The following is a 25886-nucleotide window of genomic DNA, read 5'->3' on the forward strand; positions in this document are numbered from 1 at the left end:
AAATGTTTTCCAAAATTTGACACTGTTTAGTGCAATTTTTAAAAAATATTTAATTACCAATTGCTTAATGGTGGCAGACAATCATCTGACCCATAGGTGGCAGCCATCTCAAGCCAGAGGACGAGAGGACTCTAGCCGCCCCGATGCCACGCATATAAAGGATTTATAGTTAAAAACTTTGTTTTTACGGGTTAATTTTTTATTTATTAACTTCATAATTTTGGCCAGGAGCCCGCCGCCCTCCTCCCACTCGCCCCCCTCGATCCTGTTTCCAGGCAAGCCTTTCATAGTCTTCCAGCGACCCGGAAAATATTCCGTCAGAAATTAAGCCCCAGGATTAGCACCCAAACTCATGCACAGTGGACCCAATGCGGCCCGTTCGACACCGGCGGTTTGGGGGGCGCCCTACCAACGGGATGAATAATTGACTTGCTTAGCAATATAAATATCTGTGTCGTATAATAGGATGCTTTCGTTGCATTCATATTCATTTATATCTATAAGGGTAGCTCATAAGTAACTGCATGGTAAGTCCCATGCAACTTGCACACACACACACACACACGTATACCGTATATATGAATGAATATAATCTCTCTTGTTAAGCGCCTGCTTGTAATTGCCCAGCTGTAGAACGTCACGATATATAATGTGCAACTCGGCATAAACACGTCGTTTTTAAATTATTACGTAACCCCGTGACACCGAACCCTGCTTATTATAACGATCCCATCCCCCCCCACCTCATTCATAACGAATATAACTGCATGAGCACCGTCTTCCCGTGTGTCTTTATGATTCCATGCAGCGATCGCATTACGATCGCAAAGACCCCGTGTACAGCGACCGCGTACGCTGCCAAACGTCAATTCCTCCTCGATCGTAATGCTCCGACCGATCGCTGTGCACGGAACGATCCATCTGCTCCGAGCAATCGTCCACCCAGGGCTCGCTGGGTGAGTCCACCGCGGTGTCGTCGAGTGATTGAGCGCGCAAGCGAGTTAGTTTATCGCTCTAAAACTGTGAACTTTTTATAAGATCGTGAGCTACCTCCTCGGGTGCAGTTCTACAGAGAATGTGGGGCTGTCGGTGTACCCGTCTGTGTCGTGGTTTCATTTCGCATTTGAACAGGAGACCCGAACAAATGCACATTTACACACGATGTGTCGGTGTTCCCAAGTGATTCTTGAAATGTGCCGGTTCAAATTGTGTTTAGACTCGTTCTAGTGACGTAGGTAAAAAATTAAAATAAATTAAATCACGACGTTTCGGGCGCAACACAAGCGGCCTTCTTCAGGTCGGGACAACTTAGCAAAAGCACAACACTGCTTAAGTGTGTCCGACGCTTGTGTTGCTGCCGGAAACGTCGTGATTTAATGTATTTTAATTTTTACCTACGTGACTTTACCGAAAAAACCAAAGAGTATGAATCCTTGCAGTCACGAAAACTTCAAATCTAGAATTTGTTCTAGTGAATACCCTGATATAGTAGTGAACTTTCTCTCAGATCCGCGAGTGGTTCACCAAAACGAACAGCGCCTTTATCTCTCAGCGGTGTAACGATGCACCGGTCCATCAGTCTGATTTCTTGAGCTCACGGTACCCGCATCTCGAAATCGCGCGGAAGAATCCACGGGCCTCGGCTCGTTCTGCGTTGCGTGCAATTGGTCTCGGAGTCACTGCCACCGTCCGTCAGCCCCCTCCTGCAGCCGTTTGGAAGAGGCGCTACCGTGCACTGCGATGTGAACACAGAGAGATGGATTCTTTGATTATCGAGTGGCATTACGACCCCCGCCCCCCACGAATTGCAGATTCCCCGGTGGCAAAAGGGGGACATTTACTTCTATTCCACTGGCGCATCCGGTGGGGGCAGTGCCGAGCCAGCGCAGCGGCACGGGTTCAGGAAGACACGGCGGTTTGCTTTTCCCACCGCGCAAGCCGAGCCGTGCCAGCGACGTCACACGGGCGACGTGGACACGCGCGCGGCGACGCCGTCGTTGCGATTCGAGCTGACCGACGGCGCGCGCAATGGACACGCGATCAGCCCCGAGCCCGGCAAGCCCTTCTTGGGCCCCGGAGTCTCGTGTGAGCCCGGCGTTGCGCGGCTTCGGTTTTGCGGCTCGGCTCGGTAAATCGGCAGTCGAAACGCCGCCCGGTGGCCCGGTTCTGGTCCCTGACTCGGATGTGCCAGGAGAAAAAACACGAGCACAGTCCATTCTCTTACAACACCGCGAGTGGTTTTCATAACGCGAATTGAATATAACGGCGATCGAGTGAACGGAACTACGTCGTGCGAGCCGGAACAAGCGGTCGCACGGCTGCCTCGGGATGCTGCTGGATGCTTCCAGATGCTTCCCGCACGCCTCAAGTCTTCGCTCGGCCTGCGTGCGCATCTCGCGTATTATCGCGGGCCGTGCTCTACCCCTCCATATTACATATCATTTGTGATCAGGCAATTGTTCCGTAACGCGGCGTTCTTCGGGACACGCAATGACCGCGTGATAGAAGAACAGACTGCGTTGAGCGACCGTGAGCTTCAGCTCATTGCCGATGCCAGCACAGCTCGCTCGTACATTCAATGTGAACGCAGATGCCCCCGATGAACACTGCACGGAGTCGGCCTTCGCTCGTACGGCCTACTTTCTTCTCACAACGCGTGCCCGTTGCAAAATCCGCCCGTGCGGTGTACAGAAATACGTCTTTGTATCACAATTCTTGGTCCCCTTTCGGTCAGGCTCCGTCACTAAATAAGTCTAAGTTTCACGCGGTACACAAATATAGTAGCATCTGTCAAAACACCTACGACGATTGTGCAGATGACTGCACGGTTGCTTTTTTTCATCTGCAGCTTTTAGCACGACTGTACAGGATACATCAATGCCCTGGTCATCTCCCTCCCTTCCTCCGGGATCCCACGTGGAATGTTAATGCTTCGTCTAACGGCCGCCGTGGTACATTCAGCACACTCGCCACAGCGCTCGTCATTACCGGCTAGGGGGATCGCTGAGGACCAGTCCACAGCTGAAGCAATCAGTCTCATGCAACTTGGTCGCGTGCACCCGAAACGCTTGCATGCGGACGATCATATCTGCACGCGGTTGCAGGAAGCATTTGCTCAATGGTCCACTTAAGGCGGGACACATGCGTGGTTCGGGTACGGTCCCCCCTGTTCAATTTCACCCCCCCCTCCTCCCATCCCTCTCAACTATTTTTAGTCCAGTCAGAGGTCGCAACCGGGTACCCGATACCCGTACCCTACCCGATACCCGTACCCTACCCGATACCCGGCTACCCGTACCCGGCCGGGTACGGGTACCCGTTTGCGACCCTGGTGCGGCCGGGTACGGGTAGGCTGTGAGTCACTGGTGAGTAACCGTTTGTCACTCATTTCCCAACGTCTTGTCTCTTCTCACAATTCAAGTTCCTAGAATCAACCCACCCGCGCCTGCAACATGGCTTCATCCCAGAGGTCGCAATCGGGTACCCGTACCCTACCCGTACCCGGCCGGGTACGGGTAGGGTACGGGTACGGCCGGGTACGGGTACCCGTTTGCGACCCTGGTGCGGCCGGGTACGGGTACGGGTAAGGAATCAAAACCCGTTTGCGACCTCTGAGTCCAGCGCTTGAGCCCCCTCCGGCCCACGCGGTGCCTGCACAGCACTGGGCTAGCTACGCCGCGAGTGTGGACCCGGCGCAACGCGTTGCAAGCGAAAGAGAAGGGTGGTTGGGGAGCGGAGGGGCAGGTATCGGGAGCGCAGAAGTACGGTGCGACAGTGAAATATTTGCCGCGCGGCCCCCCCACGTAGCCTCCGCAGTAACCTACAACACCTGTCACGTCTTCCGAGATCGGACGAGATGATTTGGTTAACCCTGTTCATGAATTCGTGACGAAAAACCTCCGAGACACGTTTCCTTGGTTAGAGTGAGCGGCTCTCAATCGGAAGGTTGTTAGTTTAAATCATGATTTGGGGCGGTGGGGCGAGCGGAGTGGTGGTGCCATCATACCTCCCTCTGGGGTCAACAAAATGACAACCACTTTGTTGTGGGGAAGTCAACGGGTGGTTTTTGTTATGATGGACGGACTCGCCCCACTGCCATCGGAACGTGGAACTTCCACCAACCCCTTTTCACAAAGCTGTGAACGGCAAACGGGCACCAATGATAAAATAATAAAAATAAAACAAAATAAAATAATTCTCACGACGTTTCGGCCACAACGCAAGCAGCCGTCCTCAGGTGAAGAACAGGTCTGTCGGAAAGACAGCGTCTTCAGACGGCTGCTTGCGTTGTGGCGGAAACGTCGTGATAATTATTGTATTATGTTATATTTTTATTATTTTATTATTTCCCTTCTACGTGACTTTACCGAAAGAACCAAGAAGATGAATCCCTGCAGTCACGAAAGCTTCAAATCGAAATTTGAGCACCAATTATTCAACGCTCGCTCCGAGTGGCAAGTCACTTCCATCACTACGAATTTTCCCACCCCTATGTATATCTCTCATCACGCGATGCGCGGGAGGGTTCAACCGAAGGCGATGTCGGAATTTTTTGTCCGCGAGGTCGGCGGCCTTGCCGTGGGCGCGCAAATTAAATCGCCGACACTCGCCATGCTCACGGGGGGGGGGGGGGGGGCTCTCAGCCGGGGGCCCCGATCTGCGTGGGTTGGCCAGCGACAAATCTCTTTCGGTAAAGTCACGTAGATAAAAAAATTAAATTAATAAAAGTAAAATAAAAATTAAATAAAAATCACGACGTTTCGGAGGCAACACAAGCCTCCGTCTTCAGGTGGAACCGTCACAGCACGATTGCTGTATCAAGTAAATGAGAAATTCCAAGAAAACAGTCCTTGTATATATACTGGTTGAGGGTGGCAGGAGCCAAGGTGGGCTCTGAATATATATATATTTTTTATCTTTTACCCACGTGACTTTACCGAAAAAACCAAAATAATATCAATCCTTGCAGTCACGAAAGCTTCAAATCTAGAAATCTATTGTGCGTCAGGGGAGCCCGCGGGACGGGGAATTCGCCCGGCGTTGAGTGTGGCCGTGCGCGCGACCGGCGGCTCTCGCGCCGGCTCCGAGTGACACGCATTCTGTTCGTCCGTTTGTCTTTTAACCGAGTTGTCGCCAACGCCGTCGTGCGACGCAGAATCTGTTGAAGATCGCGGTCTGGCAGAGCGACCTCTGAAATCCCTTGCAGAGTGACCTCTGAACCCCACAGACGGCGGAAGCACCTTCCCCGCCCGCTTTGCAACCGCATATTTTTAATTCTAAGAGTTGGGATTTTGCCAAATTGAGTTTGAAGTCATGGGTTGTTATTTACTTTGGGCAGTCATTGGTGACCTGGCTGAGACCATTAAGTCATTGCACAACTTCGGTCTACTTGAGCATGTGGACCATTGTGCGAGTTTATGGGTCTCTACGTGAGTCTATGGGTCACTCTATGCGAGTCTATGGGTCTCTACGTGAGTCTATGGGTCTCTACGTGAGTCTATGGGTCTCTACGTGAGTCTATGGGTCTGTATGTGAGTCTATGGGTCACACTATGCGAGTCTATGGGTCTCTACGTGAGTCTATGGGTCACTCTATGCGAGTCTATGGGTCTGTATGTGAGTCTATGGGTCTGTATGTGAGTCTACGGGTCACACTATGCGAGTCTATGGGTCTCTACGTGAGTCTATGGGTCATTCTATGCGAGTCTATGGGTCTGTATGTGAGTCAGTGGCGACAAATGCTGAGACTGCTTCACTTTGGAACCTGGTTTAATCACCGTAGTTCAGAGGCTGAAACCTGCACAGTTAAACCCAAGGACTCAGAAGTACCGGCTCAACGTTTCTGACCTCTGAACCACTCGGTGGCTTCCTTCAATATAATTTAGACGACGACACGACTGTGACGGCTACTCATGATGAAACCCGACCATGCTACCGTAGCAACACAGAGACACATGCCGGTGAGCCAGCGGAGCCGGTGCGCGTGCCCGGTCAGCCTGAACGCCCGCGACGTCCCCGCTTGTGCTTTCGAGGCCATGCGCTCGCCCGGTAAGCTGCGCCCCGGTGATTGGGATCACGGCGTGGGGGGTGCAAAGGAGGGCCGGCAGGGGCGAGCGAGTCCGCGAGCCCGACAGACGGTGCAAAGTTTGGAGGACGGCTTCGAACGAGCCCGGCCGTCTCGCGGCCAACAGTCGACGGGGGCAGCCGTGCAACGCACCCTGCCACGCGCTGGCGCCGAGCCAGAGGGCACCGCGGCGCTCGCCTGCGGCTCCGTGCCAGCGCGACGGGGGACCGGCGAGCAAGCGGCGCTTCGCAGCCAGCGCCGGTTAATCCGGGACGGAGGCCGGAACGCGTGCGAGCCCGCCGCTGAGCCGCAAGCGGCAGCCGTGGATTACGGGCGTCGCCGGGAAAACCCGCCGGGGTGCCAGGCGGCGCCGCTGACGCCAGCACAAACTCCCCACCGCCTCCATCCCGCGGACCCGGTGGCGGCGGCGGCGGCGATGAACGCGGCCGGGGCTGTGATCAGAACTCGATCTTGCAGGCGGGGAAGGACTCGCTCTGCATGACCACGGTGCTGCTGCTGGCGAGCACCATGATGCCCAGCTCGCGCTGCCGCTCGTGCGTCTCCTGGTACCAGCCGCGCACGGCCGCCGTGTCGTACGTGGGGATCAGCGTCACCTGCGCGCCCGAAACAAAACGCGGGCGGCGTCGGAATCGGCTTGGCAACGAGCGAACGCCGGCACGACGGTGGGAAGAGCGGAATGACGCGGCAGGCGGAGGCAGATGTTATCGTGTCGGATTTATCATGATGGAAAAATAAGAATTAGGCTTCACCCTTTCTGCCAATCGGGTTCAAAGACAATGCACATATTACACTGGTCAACACACTTTTTCTGGCATAAGGTACAGTAACCCCTCGCCACTTCGCGGTTCAAGTTTCGTGGCCTCAGTGCATCGCGGATTTTTCGAACTGATTTAAAGGCCTCATTATACCTGTGCAGTAACACCATCATCATCATTCATCATCACATTCATCGAACTGCACAGGTCTGTCATCGTCGTCATTGCCATCGTCATTGTCATCGTCATCGTCGTCATTACTGGAGTCAAGTCTCAAGATACTACTGTCATTGGTGAGTGTAGAACACCATAATACGTATCGTATGAGAGAGAGAGAGTGAATGTATAATATTAAGGTTTTATAATTAAATAGATTTAAGTAAAATATATATATAAAGTATAAATATACATATTTTAAACATTCTGGTACCCACACACACATATACGGAAATTCCTAGGGGGCCAATCCTACTTCGCGGATTTTCACCCATCAAGTTCAAGTTTCAAGTTCAAGTTCATTTATTAGGTATAGCCCTGTGAGCCATTCAGCTCTTGAATCGGGTGCAACCGCAACAAACAAAAAACATGAACAAAAAACATCTTAAAGTGAATATGTGACTAAGTGCAAACAGAAAATTCAAGAAAAGACAGCAAAAATATTGCAGAAAAAACACCGTACACCAACGCTGTGTGCAAAAATCTCAGTGGGATGCAAGTCAAACAACAACAACCACAAGACAGCTTAGATTAAGGCCATCAGTCTAACTCTGTACTACAACAAACAAACATGGCTAAACCAATACACTTTTCGAAATCACCAAAATAAAGCCATGAAAGCAATGAAAAAGCAACCATAGGAACTGTGACGGAATTTTCACAATAAATGGCATAAACAACATCTACTACCAAAACCCTGCAGCCATAGCTGGCTGCATGAGTCACTCCACAACAGCAGGAGCATCAATCGGAGTATTGTAATTTTTCAATGCACCTTTAAGATCAGCACACTAAATCAAAACACAGGTCATACTTTGTAGCGATCATCCGGAGCGAAACATTTAATTTTAGGTCACTGAATAGCACTGGCAGCTAGGGGTGTACAACTCCTCTAGAGCAGTTTTGAGTGAAGATCTCATAGGTAGTGACTCAAGTTTCAATTTATTTGCAACAGCATTCCAGACCCTGGGGGCATCAATAGCAAAGGCCCTTCCTCCAGTATATGTACGGCAATAGGGAATATTAAGCTGGTAAATGAGTGTAGACCTTAGGTCAAATTTGTTCTTTGAAACAGAGACGAGATTCGCGAGGGGTTCGGTCCCCATTAACCGCGATAAACGAGGGATCACTGTATTCCAACGGTTTTAAGGTCATTTTCGGGTGTTGATTCCAAATGTGGCATCAGTTTTTGTCTATCACATCAGGTTTTTGAGATATCAAATATTGCATTTTCAATAAAAACTGCAGAAGAAAAATATTAAATAAATGTGTATATCTACATAAAATGATATTATAAATACACTATCCTAAAAATACAGCACCATATTTCAACACTAAAGCAGTCACTGACTCGCAACAACTTGCAATCGTAAGTGACAGAGTTAATTTCGGGTAAAATGAATGAAAATTGGGTATGCCGATAGCATAAAAATGAGATGTGATAGAGCAAATCTGAGATCAGATTTGGAAATTAGTCTGCAAAAACAGCTGCAAAAGTCCAGGCTAGAAAAAAATGTTTTTCTTTGTTGAGCAGTGTTATCAGAGTATGTTTCTTTGCATGTTTTGCCACGTGTATTCAATGCAGGCTTGATGCCTTGCAATGGGTGTTCGAACATCTTAACACCTCCTGTTTGATTGCTAGAAAGTGCTAAAGCAGAGGTCGCAACCGGGTACCCGATACCCTACCCGATACCCGGCTATCCGTACCGGCCGGGTACGGGTACGGGTACCCGTTTGCGACCCTGGTGCGGCCGGGTACGGGTAGACCGTGAGTCACTGGTGAGTCACCGTTTGTCACTCATTTCCCAACGTCTTGTCTCTTCTCACAATTCAAGTTCCTAGAATCAACCCACCAGCGCCTGCAACATGGCTTCATCCCAGAGGTCGCAATCAGGTACCCGGTACGTGTAGGGTACGGGTACGGCCGGGTATGGGTACGGGTACCCGTTTGCGACCCTGGTGCGGCCGGGTATGGGTACGGGTAAGGAATCAAAACCCGTTTGCGACCTCTGTGCTAAAGCCTTTTCTTATGGCATCATCATTTTAAATCCTGCCAAAAAGGGTCCCATTAGAATCGTTCGTTTATCGTTTATCATTATCTGTCATTGTTCCACCGCCCCCCACATCACGGTGGGGGGTGGGGGGTGGCCCCCACCGCTCTCACCGTGTGGTTGACCCCCACTCGGCCCGGCCGACCAGCAGCGCGTCGAGCGTGGCGCGACCCGGCGCCCTCGCGGCGCCGCCCGCGTCGTTCCCGCTCAGCACGTAGTGCGTCGCCCGCACGCGCCGGAAGAAGTCGACGTCCACCTGCCCCTGCGCTCCGTGAGCGGGGATGTAGGCCAGGTCCACGTACACCGCGGCGAGGGGGGGGGCCGCGCCGCCACTCGCGCCACCCGCGCCACCTCCTGGGTCGGGGTTAGGGGTCAGACGCCAATGGACGGCGAGGGTCAGCGTGATACAGCAGAACCCCTCCATAGAGCCCAATGTGTAGTGTAGTGTCTAATGTAGTGTATAGTAGTGTATAGTAGTGTATAGTGTAGTGTATAGTGTAGTGTATAGTAGTGTAGTGTATATAGTGTAGTGTATAGTAGAGTAGTGTATAGTGTAGTATACTATTGTTGTGTATAGTAACATAATGTATAGTAGTGTAGTGTATAGTAGTCTAGTGTATAGTGTAGTGTATAGTGTAGTGTGTAGTGTATTGTATACTAGTGTAGTTTATAGTGTAGTGTATAGTAGTGTAGTGTATATAGTGTAGTGTATAGTGTAGTGTATATAGTGTAGTGTATAGTGTAGTGTATAGTAGTGTAGTGTATAGTGTAGTGTATAGTGTAGTGTATAGTAGTATAGTGTACAGTAGTATAGTGTATAGTAGTTTAGAGTAGAACCCCTCCTAACAACAAGCCCTGTTAATGACTAATCGCTTAATGACGCGTCTCCATAGAGCCCAGTGTGTAGTGTATAGTGTATAGTAGTACAGTGTATAGTAGTGCAGTGTATAGTAGTGTAGTATATAGTAGTGTAGTGTATAGTGTAGTGTATAGTAGTGTAGTGTATAGTATAGTGTATAATGTAGTGTATAGTAGTGTCATGTATAGTGTAGTGCATAATAGTGTAGTGTATAGTAGTGTAGTGTATAGTAGTGTAGTGTATAGTAGTGTAGTGTATAGTGTAGTGTATAGTAGTGTAGTGTATAGTAGTGTAGTGTATAGTAGTGTAGTGTATAGTGTAGTGTATAGTAGTGTAGTGTATAGTAGTGTAGTGTATAGTAGTGTAGTGTATAGTGTAGTGTATAGTAGTGTATAGTAGTGTAGTGTATAGTAGTGTAGTGTATAGTGTAGTGTATAGTGTAGTGTATAGTAGTGTATAGTAGTGTAGTGTTTAGTAGTGTAATGACGTACGTGTAAGTCATCAGTTTTTCTTCCGGTTTCGTTCCAATGACGTACACATACGGCAATGAAACGTACGTCATCGGAACTGAACCGGAAGAAAAACTAAAATAATAGACTAGGCTCAAAGCTGTCTCTGGTGTGGGTCAATCAGTTTAAAAAACAATGCATATATTATCAGAGTTTGTTTTTTGTATTCATTCTGACCACAAGTATTGTGGTTAATGCAGACATGATTCCTTGTAAAAGGTTTCAGTTTGGTCTTTTAACATCTTAACACCTGTTTTGTTGCCAGAAAAAATGGGGAAAACCTACTCTCATATTTTGGTACTGGCAAAGGAGGTCCCATGATGTAGCATCAATCAATTGTCTTCCAGTAAAGTCTTAAGGACCATTCGGCAGGGTGGTAGCAGCGCATTTATGAATGAACCCATTCATAAATGTGTGACTCCTTTAATCGACTAAGAGAGTGACTAAGAGAGTGACTACATAAAACGCACAGACAGACCTGGCTAAAGGGCCGCAGGTCGTCATCGACTAGAGCGTTTGTACGCACACCAAACGGATCAAGGCAATGGGGCAGTATTGTGAGCAGAGGGCAGTGCAGCAAAACAATCCATTGTTGTACTGTACTATCTTCCAAACGGCTATGCTCCCTGCCACCTTCGCTGACCCGCACCGACCAGCGGTGTGAAGTATGGTCAAATAATTCCCCCCTCCCCCCCATGAACAATGTTCATCGCGCCATTCTTAGCGTGCCATCTTACCCTTCTTCTTGACGCCCGTGGTCGTTTTCAAATCTCCCGGGGACTTCTTGCCCACGCCGGGCCTTCCCGGAGGCGTCGTGGCCTTCCCGAGGTTCTTAGCGTTCGCTCCGGGTGACGGCGTCTTCACCCGCGGCTGTTTCTGGGTCTTCACGCTCTGGGGATCTCTCTTCGTCGCAGCTCCCCCTCGCATCTTCTCCATGGCCGGTCCATAGTTGGCGAGCTCGGGGTCAACCATGCGCACGGCGGGGTCGGGCGGGGGCGGCGTGGGGTCGAGTTTGCGCTCGGCTGACCACGCCGAGCACGGGTCTCCCCCTGGCGGTGAGGTGGGTGAGCTGACGGGCGCTGGTGTCGCCTCCGGACCCACAGCAGAAGCAGCGCCAGCAGCAGCTGCAGGGCCACAGGCCAAGGGACTCCCTTCCATCGCAGCTGCGGCCCAGCCGCGACTCAGTTCCGGAGGCCCTTCCGAGTCCGACGACGAAGCCACAGAGTTGTTGACCGACGTCGACGGGGTCTCGATGTCCACGTTGCTTTGCGGCTGCGTCGCCCACGATGACGCGGCGGTGGTGGGGTCGTCTAACCGGGCGGAGGAGGGGAACAGCTGTCCTGGGGTCGTCAGTGCCGCCGCAGCCTCGCAGATCCCTTGCTGGAGTTGACCCGAGGTCATCACAGAAGGGGCATTGCCACCCGTGGATGCCGAAGCCTCCAAACACTTCTGTCGGTCCTCTTTGCAAAGAAGGGGGATATCTATTGGCTGAGCAGCCTGAGTTGCACTCTGGTTCTTGTCTTGAGCTGTGTGGTGACCACCTGCTTTGGCTGGGGAGCTGCTGCTGCTACTGTTGTCGCATCTGTCCAATTGGAACGCTACGGACGAAGCCAGAGATCCGTGCTGCTTCTGCGTCATCTGATCACTCGCCATTGTCCCGCTCACCTCGTCCGCCCGCCCAGGGGACACGATCTGGTCGGGCGAGGCCGACATTGGCCTGGAGGCCTCACCACGGCCCACCGATGGGTTCTCCACGGAGGTGGACAGGGACTCATCCACCTCGGTGGACTGCGGCGAGCCCACATCGACGGGCAATGAGGGAGACACGTCGTCCATTGTGCGGGCGTTGGGTTCGTTGAGGAAGGAGCTGGTGGCGATCGACGTGGTAGAGACGGTGACGCACGCCTGCAGGAAGCTGTCCTCTGTTGGCGTCATGGACTTTGGGGAGGGCAAGTCCACTGCGGAGGTCTTCAGCTTGTCCTTGGCAGTTGGCTCTGATGTCCCCGCCGCACTGTTGTAACTCTGATGTTGCAGATGATGCTCCTCCTCGGCAGCCTTGGATGGCCCTTCGCTCGCATTCCCTAGCATGCCTAGGGAAAGCAGCACCTCATTAGCCAAGTGCCTGGCTGTCTCTTTCTTCTCATCGTCCGGAAGAGGCACGCAGCCGAACGTTTTGGTATCCGCCAAGTGGATCACCTCCTTATTCGCAATGTCCTTAATTTCATTCATGATTGTTTCCCTGGACCCTAGGCCCCTGGCGGGGACGGACTCGTGATCGTCGGTCTGATTGACGCTGCAGCTCCCAGGCGATACCTCAACCGAGCGCAGCTTGGGTTCTTCCAAACCCGCGTCCTCCTCCTCCTGCTCCCGGGCTGCTGCCGCCTCCTCAAACAGGAAGGAGGGTTCGTCGACGGGCGAGAGGTTGTAGGGCGTGTGCCCGGCGCTGGATGGAGGGGAGCGCGCTGGGGAATCGGCATCGGCCAAAGCGTCGCTTTCTCCACTTTTGTCCGAGCCTTGGGGTCCCTTGTCGGCAGGGCTTTCGTCCGGAGTCAGCTTGATCTCCAGTGGCGTGAGGTCGAAGAGCACGGACCGCTCGCACGACGGGGTCTTCGTGCGGTGCAAAATGGACGTGGGAGCGCGCAAGGTGCCACCCTCTGCCACGGCACCGTCCTTCACGTCGTGGACCCCGGCGCTGGGAGGGCCCCTTTCCAGGCCGGGGAGCGCCAGGGATTCCCGGGAGGGCGACGAGGAAGTCTTCGGTGGAAAGTCAGACGTTTCAGATGTCTGCGACGACGTGACATTAGCGACGTCCTTCTCCGTGGCAGATGCACTGCCATGGGGTTTTGGAGTCGGCTCCGTAGCAGCCGCATCACTAGCGGAACCTTTTGGGCCTGTGTCTGCATGCGGATGAAGCGGCACCGCGGCGGCACCGTGAACGGAGATATTTTCCGGGTCGGTGTTTGCAGCGTCAAATGTGTGGCCCTGCCTTGTTTCCGCGTCGCTTGTTATTGCCTTCGGCGCATGCTTCTCCACCGCTTCCGTCTCCGCTTTGTCGAGAAATTCGTTGGACTCTTGCTGCATGCCACTCGCGACTGCGCCATCTCCGTCGGCAGAACGCTTCTCACCGCCCGCTTCCGTGCGCTCTTCGGCTCCAGACGCATTCCGCTGGTTCTTATCTGGCGCACAGCGTTCATTCTTCTCTCTGTCGGGCTTTTGGGCCTGGTCCTCTTGGGGAGACGAGTCCAGGTCGCCCTCTACGTCCGTGGTGGTGATCCCCTCGTCGGGGGACAGCAGCGACTCGGCCACGTCGGTGCTGTCGGGCGTCTTGCTGTAGTCCTCGTGCACGGGGCTCGGGATGATCTTCTCCACGTACTGCTCCTCTGACACGAAGATGTCGCTGGGACTCTCCGACACCAGGGCCTTGTGTACCGCCATCATCGCCTGCAGGTTGTCCTGCTTCACCTCATCAAACTCCTTCATCAGGTCTTCCGGCGACGATGTGGGAGATGTCTTGGGGCCCGCTGATGCATCAAACCGCCCTTTCAGCTTCTCCCTCAACTTGGGATGAACTCCCGCGAGTGGCTTCTTGATGTCTGCGGCCTCTTTTTTGGGAGATTTGGCTTTAGCTGAGCCCTTCCTGCCCTCTGAGGATGGTCCCGCGGCCTTCGCCGCTGGCTTTGGTGATCTCCGCTCATCGTCCTTTTTCCCGGCGGGCTTCATGTCGTTTTTACTCACCTTCTGAGCATCCCTCTTCACCTCCGGCTTCTTGCCGTCCTTCTTCACGGAGCCCCTGTTCTTCACCGCCTCGGAAGACAAATCCAGTTTGTTCTTCGCTAACGGGTCCCTCTTGTCCATCTTCTCTCCACCCTTGCTCTGCCTATTGTTGGCGTCTGACTTCTCCACCACCTCCTTGTTGAGGTTCCTCCTGCTGGAGGAGGAGCGGGATGAAGAAGACTTCACGTTCTCCTTGCTGGCTGTCTTCTGCCCCGGGCTGGCGTTCTTTGCTGTGGCCGTGCCCGACGTCACGTCTCTCTGCGTGGCCAAAGGGATCTTGAGGAACTCCAAGTGCTTGAGCTTTTCCAGGCTCTCCAGGACCTTAGCTTGTGGCGCGTTACCGGGGAAGAGGACGCGAACGATCCTCTCGGTCGGGTCTGCGGGATGCCACACCACCAGCACCGCCACAGACTCTGTGCCAGTGGCGCAGGGGGCCGCCGCCGCCGCCGGCACCGCCGCCCCGCTCTCCTTGTGCCCCATCACGCCGTTGCCGCCCTTGGCCCTGTTCGACGGCAGCTTCTGCCCGAGTGGGTTACCCTCGCGGCCTTCCCTCACTGGGCTCAGCACGTACATGTCTAGGTGTCCCACGCCCAACTTGTGGAAGAGGATCACCGGCTCAATGGTGGGCGCCGACAGCCGGAATAACGGCTGTGGAGCCACTCGCAGCTTCTCCAAGCTCTCCAGGATCACCGTGGACACCTCGAGGCTCCCCTTGTCACGGGCAGTGGCCACCGCCGCCGCCAATTCAGCGTTGTTGTTGTTGTTGTTGCTTTTTTCCGGGACGTTGTAGAACACCACGCCCAGCTCGGGAGAGATGAGGAGATTCGGTGACTTTCGGAGCGACCAGGCCGGCGACGACGACGACGGCGGCGACCTGGGACCGGTCTCATCGTCGCTGCCCCCTCCTCCCTCCTCCGCGACCGCCTCGGAGATCTTCCGCCGCAGGAAGGAGGCAAAGCCGGGGAGGTTGTCGGTGCCCGTGTGCGTGAGGATGGTGGCGTCGACACGGTCCAGGTGCCTCACCAGCTTCCAGAAGCACGACCGGGCCTCCGAGCCGCCATCCACCAGGAGGTTGAAACCGCCTACGGCGAAGAGCGCCGAGTCCCCCGCGCCCGCTGGGGAACACGTAGCAGCACGGACGAGACAGCTTGAGGAAGCCGCTTGCCAGCGGAGGCTCCAACAGGTCGAAGGGCGACGTTGAGCCCAGGAGGGCGTCCGGAGAGCCGCCCCCCCACAGGCTCCCCCCATTTACCGGGTCCATGGCACCTGGTGTGGATCGTCAGGCTCGGCGTCAGATCTGCAGTTGAGGGATAGAAACAACTAATTTTCAGAACGTTGGGGGGTTCCTCAAGAGGGGAGGACATTCGATCCGTGTAGCCCGCCAGTAATGGGGCAGTGATCGCTTTGTATTAAGGTAATCGCAATTGAGTATTGCACGTGATGTGGTGATACAGCAAAATAATGCGATTTGATTATACAAAACAAGTCGTACAATGCAACTGGTTATTGACCAAAGGTGCCGATACGTAGCGATCATCGCCCCCTGCTGTGAAAACTCGACAGGACCTTCATGCAAATGAGTTGTTGAGAGGTTTTTTCCTTGTTGAATAAGCATATATATTAATATAGCATCCTGTACAAATATTCTGTGCAATTTAATTAAAAAAATGTATTGTCGTAATCATCGGCCGTGGTCAATCTAACTTCTTAAAGGCATCAGCGATACGATAGAGAAAATATTAATATACGACTCAGTCCGATGGGGCTGAGTCGTATGTATGTATAATGAACTTCTTTCGCACCGTGCAGGAAATGTTTGAACAACTTCAGGAAGAAAACTACAAATATGAAAGGAAAACAAAGAAAATGCATAAGAAAATCGTGACGACACAGTCGGGGATACCAGGTCAGAGGGTAGCTGGAACACAGAGGCCAATTATTCAATGTGATTGTACCACCCAATAATTTCGTACAATTCATAGTCAGCCAGTATCAATCCACTGCTGGATGAGTGACTCCCCAAACCGTTGCCATCCCGTCATGGTCCCGCGAAGCTACGATCCATCAAGCATCTGCGCACGAGCTGTTTTCATCTCGCTTCATCTCCATAGCGGACGACCCTTCAGGCGTGTTCCTTCCCTTGATTGGCATTCTCTCGTGAGTCTCAGCCACTGGCCGTCATCTTGTTTTAGCTGCATGTCCTGGCCAAATAAACGTATTTTTTTGATAATAATGTTTTCTTTAACCTGCATCTATTCCTCCAATCCATAGTGTTCCCCTTCCTGCATCTCGGTGGAATTCCAAGCTCGCACCCACCTCTCCACGCTTGATTTTCGCACTCTTCAGTTTTCGCTCCATCACCGATTCGTCGCTTGTCGTAACGGCTAACCTGCCCCGATTGAAAACTTTCTTCTCTGGTTGTGCCAATGCGGCCAGAATTAGATTCGATGCTTCCTTGCTCCGAAAGGCAGGAGGCGGAGGAGGCTAGGCTCGTAATTATAGTGTGGCTGACGCCTTAATGCGCGCCTGCGTGGGCTGCATCCGCAGCGTTTCGATAAAAATGGAGCGCTAAATACAGGGGTGCAGCGACGGTGGGAGAGGTGTGCGAGTGATGTCGGAGCCGGTCCTGCGACCTGGCAAGCGTGCTTGTGGCCACCCTTTGCGAGTGGGACCGAGTCTCGTGGCAGCTAAACGGCGCTCTGTTCCATCTTAGAATACCCGTTAATTTGTGAACTTAATAAAAAATCCCCCAGATTTCTCAGAAGCACCCACCCCACCTCCCCCAAAATGTAAATTCTAATCTCACCTTAAATTTCGATTTAAAGCTTTCGTGACTGCAGGGATTCATCGTCTTGGTTCTTTCGGTAAAGTCACGTAATGTCGTGAGAATTATTTTATTATGTTTTATTTTTATTATTTTATTACTTCCCTTCTATGTGACTTTACCGAAAGAACCAAGAAGGATAATCTCACCTTTACAAGTCATTCAATTTATTTGTCCTCTCTGTCCCTCCTCGGATCTCTGAAGAAGAGCCCGTCGCCCAAACCATCGGTCTGCCGCAGTGGTGGTCAGCACGGGCCACTATAATTTACAGTCCTTTATCAATCCAGTGCTGAATGGGCCCAGGTGCGAGAATTTAAATGCCCCCCCCACCCCCCATACGATTCACCCACCCACCCCTCTGAATATCCATCGCCTGGACCCATCAAGTGGCCCCGTGAGCCCTGGCACATTTGCAACTGCCTGCACAGTCAGTTTCATATTCTTAGGTTTTTTCGGTAAAGTCGCGTAGGTAAAACATTAAAATTAATAAAAGTAAAATAAAATAAAAATCACGACGTTTCGGAGGCAACACAAGCTTCCGTCTTCAGGTGGAACCGTCACAGCCACGACAGCTGTATCAAGTCAATGAGAGATTGCAAGAGCTACCACTCCGTATATATAATGGTTGTAGAGGGGGGAAGGGCCAAGTACGGCACACTTTTTATTCATATGGTAAGGTGAGGCTTAAGAGGCTGAGCCTTTGTTATGGAGAGGTTTGTGACTAAACCTGGCCTATATAACAATAGTGTGAAAAGGAGAAAACAACTAAACATGGTAAAACAAGCCTGGCTGTCTATCAATAACCTGTATATAGTTGTCTGTCAAATAAGATTGGCCAAATAAGTGTAGTCAGTTTCAGTTTCATTTATTAGGCATAGCCCTGTGAGCCGTGCGGCTATTTGAATCGGGTGCAACCGCAACAAACAAAAACATGAACAAGGAACATCTTCAAGTGACTACACGCAACAGAAAATGGAAAAAACAGCAAAGTCTTCCAGAAAAAGCACAGTCGCTAGCGACGCCCGCGACCCAGTGCTTCGTGCAGTGAGCCGGTGCGAGCAAGCGAGCGTGTTTTTGGAGACAAATTTGAGGTCGGTGATAATTTCCATCATTGTGATTTTCCTGCACCCCGAGGCAACGGGTCACGGCGGGCATGGAAACCGCTGCCATAGCGACGGCGGCGGTCTCCGGGGTGACGATGGGAGTCGTGATGGACCGGCCACCCACAGTGTCGTGTCACAAGTGGGGGGGGGGGGGTCATGCACAGACTGGACTGACACCATCAACTCACTACACTTGAGGACCCAGTTTAATTCCGGGCAGCTTAAACCTGAATTTGTAACCAGGGTCTCAGCGGTGTCAGTCACCCTGGCCACCTCCTTTACGGCGCTTGAAAGGAATTCTAGATTTGAAGCTTTCGTGACTGCAAGGTATCATACTCTTAGGTTTTTTTTTCGGTAAAGTCACGTAGGTAAAAAATAAAATTAATAAAAGTAATAATATAATTTATTTTATAATTTATTATTTCTATGTGATTTTTTATTTTATTTCTATTATTACTTTTATTAATTTTGATTTTATTTTTACGTATGCGACTTTACCGAAAAAACCTAAGACTTGAAATGAATCTCAGAAATATTTCTGTGATATTCATTTCTGTGGGCCGTGCTGAAATATTGGTGGAGAGCTGCGGGCGGAGTGGGGGGGGGTCTGACTGTGCTGTGAGAGTTCCGTATGGATTCTTTGTCTCGCGACGTGACACCAGTGGCGCAATTGCAATAACATTTGGTAAGACGGCGAAAACACGTGGACAGTGTACTAATAGGGGTTTTCCCCTTTTTCTGGCAACAAAACTGACACCTTCTGCAAGGAATCATGCTTACATTAACCACAATACTTGCAGTCAAATGCAAACAAAAACAATACTCTGATAATGTATGCATTGTCTTTGAAACTGATTGGTCCACACAAGAGACAGCTTTCTTTAGAGCCTAGCATTGTCTTTGAGTTGTGCGCCTTTTGGCGTCATCTGGTCGAACACCATATGAGACTAGGCTCCAAAGAAAGCTGTCTCTGGTGTGGACCAATCAGTTTCAAAGACAATGCATAAATTATCAGAGTATTGTTTTTTGTTTGCATTTGACTGCAAGTATTGTGGTTAATGTAAGCATGATTCCTTGCAAAAGGTGTCAGTTTTGTTGCCAGAAAAAAAGGGTAAAAACCCTATTAGTATATTTTGGTACTGGCAAAGGAGGTACCATGACGTGGACAGTGTGTTGATCACCTGCCCCTGGACAACGTAGTCCACGGGCCAAATCAGACACTGGTCACCACCTAAGAGAGCAACACTTTAGTCGTACCAGTTTATTTGTAGGGCTAAGAATGAGCGAATTACTTGATAACCCCACTCATTACAAACGGTCATCGCATCATGCACTGTTCTAGGTCGCGTAAATTTAATAAAGAAATTGAAAACCGCGAAAGTGATGCCACCTCGGATGGTGCGGACTGACCGAGTGAAATATATGCTCGAAGCTCATGGGCTACACGTGTGAAAGTTTCCTTGAATGAACCTGGTGACATCATCGCTCATCGCGGACACGTGAGTCAGACTCGATTAGGCGGCTGCGAGAGAGACCACTCAAGAGGCTCCATCAATCACTGGCTTTTCGATCCCCGCCCTGATGCCTGCATATTTGGAGTTTCCGTGCCTCTCTCCCCGTGGACATGTGGATTTTTCTCCAGCTCTTTCGTGGTGGCAAGATGTTGACTACCTCGCCTGGTATATAGGAGGTCGTGGGTTCAATCCCGGCTCTAATTCCTATATATTTTGAGTTTACATGCCTCTCTCCCCGTGGCCACGTTGATTTTTATCCGGGTCCTCTGCGGTGGTAAGATGTTGACTACCTCGCCTGGTATACAGGAGGTTGTGGGTTCAATCCCGACCCTGATTCCTGTCTATTTGGAGTTTACATGCCTCTCTCCCTGTGGACATGTGGATTTTTCTCCAGCTCCTTCGTGGTGGCAAGATGTTGACTACCTCGCCTGGTATACAGGAGGTTGTGGGTTCAATGCCGACCCTGATTCCTGTATATTTGGAGTTTCCATGCCTCTCTCTCCGTGGACTTCTGGATTTTTCTACGTCTCCTTCGTGGTGGCAAGATGTTGACTACCTCGCCTGGTATACAGGTCGTGGATTCGATCCCGACCCTGACGCCTGCTGTATATTTAGAGTTTACATGTCTCTTTCCCCGTGGTCTTCTGGATTTTCTACGTCTCCTTCGTGGTGGCAAGATGTTGACTGCCTCTCCTGGTATACAGGAGGTCGTTGTTCCGATCCCGACCCTGACGCCTGCTGTATATTTAAAGTTTGCGTGTCCCGCTCCACGTGGGTCACGTGGATTTTTCTCCGCTGTCCTCCGATTTTTCCCTTCGCATTTAGCAACATGCGTCTAAGAGTATTTGGCTGCTATACATTTTCACACGATAAGCCACTTCGTAGAGATATCATGTGTGAGAGGCCGGGTCGCTTCTGAAAAAGAGCTGTATAACTCAGTGGGCCTTACGAGTGAGGGGCATCATTACCGTTCTTATTATTACTGCTACGTAAAACCACAATTGAAAAATGATGTATGGCAGCGACATTAATTTGTTAATGAGATCATATTAAAAACATGTTCATATTTAGTGACAGTTGATTCAATTTTTTTTCCTTTCGCGCGCTCGCGCTCAAACGGCGGGCCTCAATTCCACGCCGACATTGATTTCAGTGTCTGGCGAAGTCGTGAAAATTGGCACATTCGCGTCTCTGACAGTCCCTGGAAACTCCGCAAGTTTCTCCGGCTAATAGCGGCGACACGCTGCGTCGTGTGAAAATTTGTTTTTATCCATGAAACGAGCGTCCCCTCCGTAATCTCTGCTGCCCGGAATGTGGCGAGTGATATCCGCACACCGGTACCCGACACGGTTGGCTACATACGGTGCGAAAGAAGTTCAACACACGTACATACCCCCCCCCCCCCCCCCCCCCATCTTCACCAACCTGCAGCACGAAATATGGTCAAACATCCCACGTGACTAAAAAGGGCAAAGTGTGGCATGCGGTGCAACTGGACCGGGAACCTCCAGGCTGAAAGTGGCCCAGGTTGCCGGGCTATGAAGAGGTAGGGGAAGAGGTTTGGTGACGGGAAATTGAATTCTTTGCACTGGGGCTCAGGTCAACTGTGAAAGGCGTGGGGGGGGGGAGGCATTTCTATCCAGCGGTGGACTGATGAGTGCCCCATACATTAACTGGAATCGTTACGTTGGCCTCACTAACCTAGATTGTTTCGCAGTGAATGGTGAGAATTTCCTGCGGGCTAATTTCGTGTTTCCGGTAATTGTCTGCCCAGTCGTAGCCAATACAATTGCAGACTGAGTCAAACAATGCGCTCCACATCCTGAACAGGAACGTTGTTCTCATACAAAGGGCTTAACTACTGCTGTTGCTCAGCACCTAGGGAGAGAGTATGAACATACACAATGCTGTACCAGTAGTAGCACGTAGATATAAACAATCTGGAAGAAAACATCTTAACAGATTCGCCTAAAAAGTAAAATATCTCCATATATATAAAAGGCAAAGTCGTGAATATGTGTGTCTGTTCAAAATGTTTAGCGTACTTCCCGACATGCAACAAATTTAAAATGTGTCATGAGGGTACTTTCCAGACTGTACACCATGCAAACATTTTAAAAATACACTTTTGATTTTTTTTTGGGGGGAGAGCTCAATAATGCATTTATCTTTTGCACGGCAATTGAGCTGTGACGTCAAATCTGTCATGTGACCCGCGCACGTGGAAGCGTAACGCATTGTCGTGTTGTAGTTAGCGCTACGCTGCGCTACGAACCCGGCGACCCGAGTTCGATTCCCGCTCACGGCCACCGCCGGTGACGATTATTTCAACCAGCTCCTGGGCCCTCCCCTAGGTCGACTCAGCCTCAAACGAGTAACTGCTGTTGGGGTGTGAACATCGCCGGGCGTGGTGGATCCAAGTCCCGGGCGAAGCCGGGGTAGTACAGCTAGTATATGAATAAAAGTGGTGACGTTCTGGGCAATGGTCACTCTTCATAGCACGTAGAAAGGTGCGTGTCTATGGGTCTCTGTGCAATTCTCTGGGTCTCTGTGTATGTCAGTCCAATGCCATAATTATAATATATATTGAGGGGGTACACATCCCCCCCAATATTCAAATATGCTCAAAATGCCCCCCCCCCCCAATATATTGCTATAAAATTGATTTCTGTTTATATGATTGTGGGTTATGGTTGTACTTTATTAATCCCTAATCTCTGCCATTACATACAATGAAACAAGAAAATTAAAAAAAGAAAACACAGAGCAATGTAATACAATACACTATTAGACATCATTGTTAAAATTTGTATTAAAAGTCCATCGTATGTGTTACTATTTTTTTTAAATATTTTAGGCAGGAAATTAAAATTTTGATTTTTTTCTGGGGGGGGGGGGCCCCTGTAAGATTTGGTCCCCCCCCCCCAATGTTGACTCCATGGCTACGGTCTTGCGTCAGTCTATGGGTCTATGTGCATGGGTATCTATGAGCCTACGGTCTATGCTGTGCGTAAATGATGTGCCTCGCTATCACAGCACAGGCATAGATAGCACTGCTGCGTAACATTCAATAGAGTGTCTGGAATCATCATTCTGAATGGCCAAACAGAAGCATGCTGTCCATAATAGAGGTTTTTTTTTTTGGGTTCGATCGCGTAAATATATAAATGTGTCGTTAAAACCCGCCACCACCCGACACAGCCGACTAGCAAGGGTTGTCACCTAAACAGAACGTGGCCAATTCGTCACTAGCACAGCAAAACCTGTTTGTTGTGCTGTACTATGGACGAATTGGCATGCTCTTGTTACTTACTAGTTTGGCTGTAGTAGTAGGTTTTTACCCTTTTAAACTGGTACAAAACTGACATTATTATCATTATCAGAGTTCTTCTTTTTGTTTGCATTTTTGACTACTTGTGTTGTGGTTATTGCAAAAATGATGCCTTGTACAAAGGTGTCAGTTTTGTACCAGTTTAAAAGGGTAAAAACCTACTACTATATTTTGCCACTGGTAAAAGAGGTCTCATAGTGTAGTTTGGCTGTGTCGGGTGGTGGCGGGTTTTAACGACACATTGAAATATTTACGCGATCTAACCACCCCCCCCCCAAATAAACCCTCTATTATGGATGATATTGGTCGCGAAAGCCTCCTACATCGTGTTAAACAGAAGCATGCTGAACAGGAGGGGGTGGGGGTGCATTGCACTTGGCAAATAGCCGTACGCACCAACGCGTCCAGGGCTGGACCGCTACATCCGATCGAGAAGAAGAATAATAATGAAGAAGAGATGAGAGAGACCATTCGACGACTCCAATGTCCGATTGACTAGAAGATTGGCACCGTCGTCATCATCATCATCACAGCTTACACCATGGCACACCAACCAAATGTACAAATCGCAAGCCTGTTGCTCCACAAAATCAGCATCGACTTCAGCCGTGCGAAGAAAAATTGTCGTGTCGACAATTTTGTTGACAGAGACGCAGATTTCACCACCACCACCACCCACCACCACTAACCTCTGGGGTGGCCAGCGCCACGCCCGGCCGCCTTTGTCTCCCCCAGTGACGATTTTTATTTTTTACACGCCGTACCGGGTACTCATTTTGAGGCTGAGTCGACCTAGGGGAGGCCCAGGACCGGCTCGGATAATCGTCGCCGTGAGCGGGAATTGAACTCGGGTCGCCGGGTTTGCAGCGCAGCGCGCGCTAACCTCTGCCCCACCGCTCTCCACGCACTGAAATACGCACATTGATATGTACACCGGCACACACCAACACACACACACTGACCCCACAAACACCGACACACACACACTGACACACACACACCAACACACACACAGTGACCCCGTACACACCAACACACACACACCAACACACACACACCAACACACACATACACTGACCCCTCACACACCAACACACACACACACTGACCCCACACACACCAACACACACACACACTGACACACACACACTGACCCAGCACACACCAACACACACTGACCCCACACACACCAACACACACACACTGACCCCGCACACACCAACACACACACACTGACCCCACACACACCAACACACACACACTGACTCCGCACACACCAACACACACACACTGACTCCGCACACACCAACACACACACACTGACCCCACACACACCAACACACACACACTGACTCCGCACACACAAACACACACACACTGACACACACACACCGACATACACACACTGACCCCACACACACTGACCCCACACACACTGACCCCACACACACCGACACACACACTGACCCCACACACACTGACCCCACACACACCGACACACATACACGCTGGCCCCACACACACCAACACACACTGACCCCGCACACACTGACACACACACACTGACACACAGACACACACAGACACACACATAGACACACACACTGACACACACTGACACACACACTGACACACTTACACACACACACTGACACATAGACACACACTGACACACACTGACACACACACACTGACACACACTGACACACACTGACACACACTTACACACACACACTGACACATAGACTCACACTGACACACACTGACACACACACACTGACACACACTGACACACACACACACTGACACATAGACACACACACTGAGACACACAGACACACACACTGACACATAGACACACACATAGACACACACACTGACACACAGACACTGACACAGACACACACACTGACACACACACACTGACACACACACCGGAGCAACGCATCCCTGACGCTCTCATCTCCATCCCCCAAACCGGCACCATCATCCTCAATCATCAGCCTCTCTCCGCAATGCAATCGTGTATTTGTTCTATATTTTTTACATATATATATTTTTTAAAAATAAATGTTGCAATTAATATGCACGTACCTCTCGTTAAATGTCCGTCACCGTGAGCCGGTTAAAATTTGTCTGCTATCCCCTTCCAGATGTTGGCGTCGCTGTTAGCAGCAGCAGCGTGATTGTATCTCTCTCTGTGTGTGTGTGGATGTGAGTGGTGCTGGTGGTGTCTCGTGCAATGACGGTGGTGCTGCTGCTGCTGTTTGGGGATGTGTGCTGCGTATGGAAGTGGTGGGGGGGGGGTAAAACATCGTGGTGCCAACCCAGAGGTCATAAAACCCTCCAGGTTTTAGCTCCATCATAAGCAGCAGCCATGGTCAATCCACTGCTGGATGATGACATCCTGGCACCATCATCAGCAGCCATGGTCAATCCACTGCTGGATGATGACATCCTGGCACCATCATCAGCAGCCATGGTCAATCCACTGCTGGATGATGACATCCTGGCACCATCATCAGCAGCCATGGTCAATCCACTGCTGGATGACGTCATCCTGACACCACCATCATCAGCAGCCATGGTCAATCCACTGCTGGATGATGACATCCTGGCACCATCATCAGCAGCCATGGTCAATCCACTGCTGGATGACGTCATCCTGACACTATCATCAGCAGCAGCCATGGTCAATCCACTGCTGGATGACGTCATCCTGACACCATCATCAGCAGCAGCCATGGTCAATCCACTGCTGGATGACGTCATCCTGACACCATCATCAGCAGCAGCCATGGTCAATCCACTGCTGGATGACGTCATCCTGACACCACCATCATCATCAGCAGCCATGGTCAATCCA

The 25886-nt window shown here is 50.9% G+C and overlaps 1 protein-coding gene across 1 annotated transcript; it reads right to left on the minus strand.

Annotated features, from left to right (window-relative positions):
• Positions 1-1957: 1957 nt before the first annotated feature.
• On the minus strand, positions 1958-25241 carry LOC133341420 (microtubule-associated protein 1A-like). Its single transcript, XM_061550076.1, is given in 7 exon segments — positions 1958-2173; positions 6217-6365; positions 6539-6717; positions 9220-9460; positions 11212-15355; positions 15357-15545; positions 25115-25241. Coding segments are annotated over 6 exon segments (5082 nt in total). The 5' UTR covers positions 15510-15545; positions 25115-25241.
• Between the last annotated feature and the right edge of the window lie 645 nt (positions 25242-25886).

The sequence above is a fragment of the Lethenteron reissneri genome, chromosome 1 (genome assembly GCF_015708825.2).
Source record: "Lethenteron reissneri isolate LAM-NWPU_2019-01 chromosome 1, ASM1570882v1, whole genome shotgun sequence".
NCBI classification, from domain to species: domain Eukaryota; kingdom Metazoa; phylum Chordata; class Hyperoartia; order Petromyzontiformes; family Petromyzontidae; genus Lethenteron; species Lethenteron reissneri.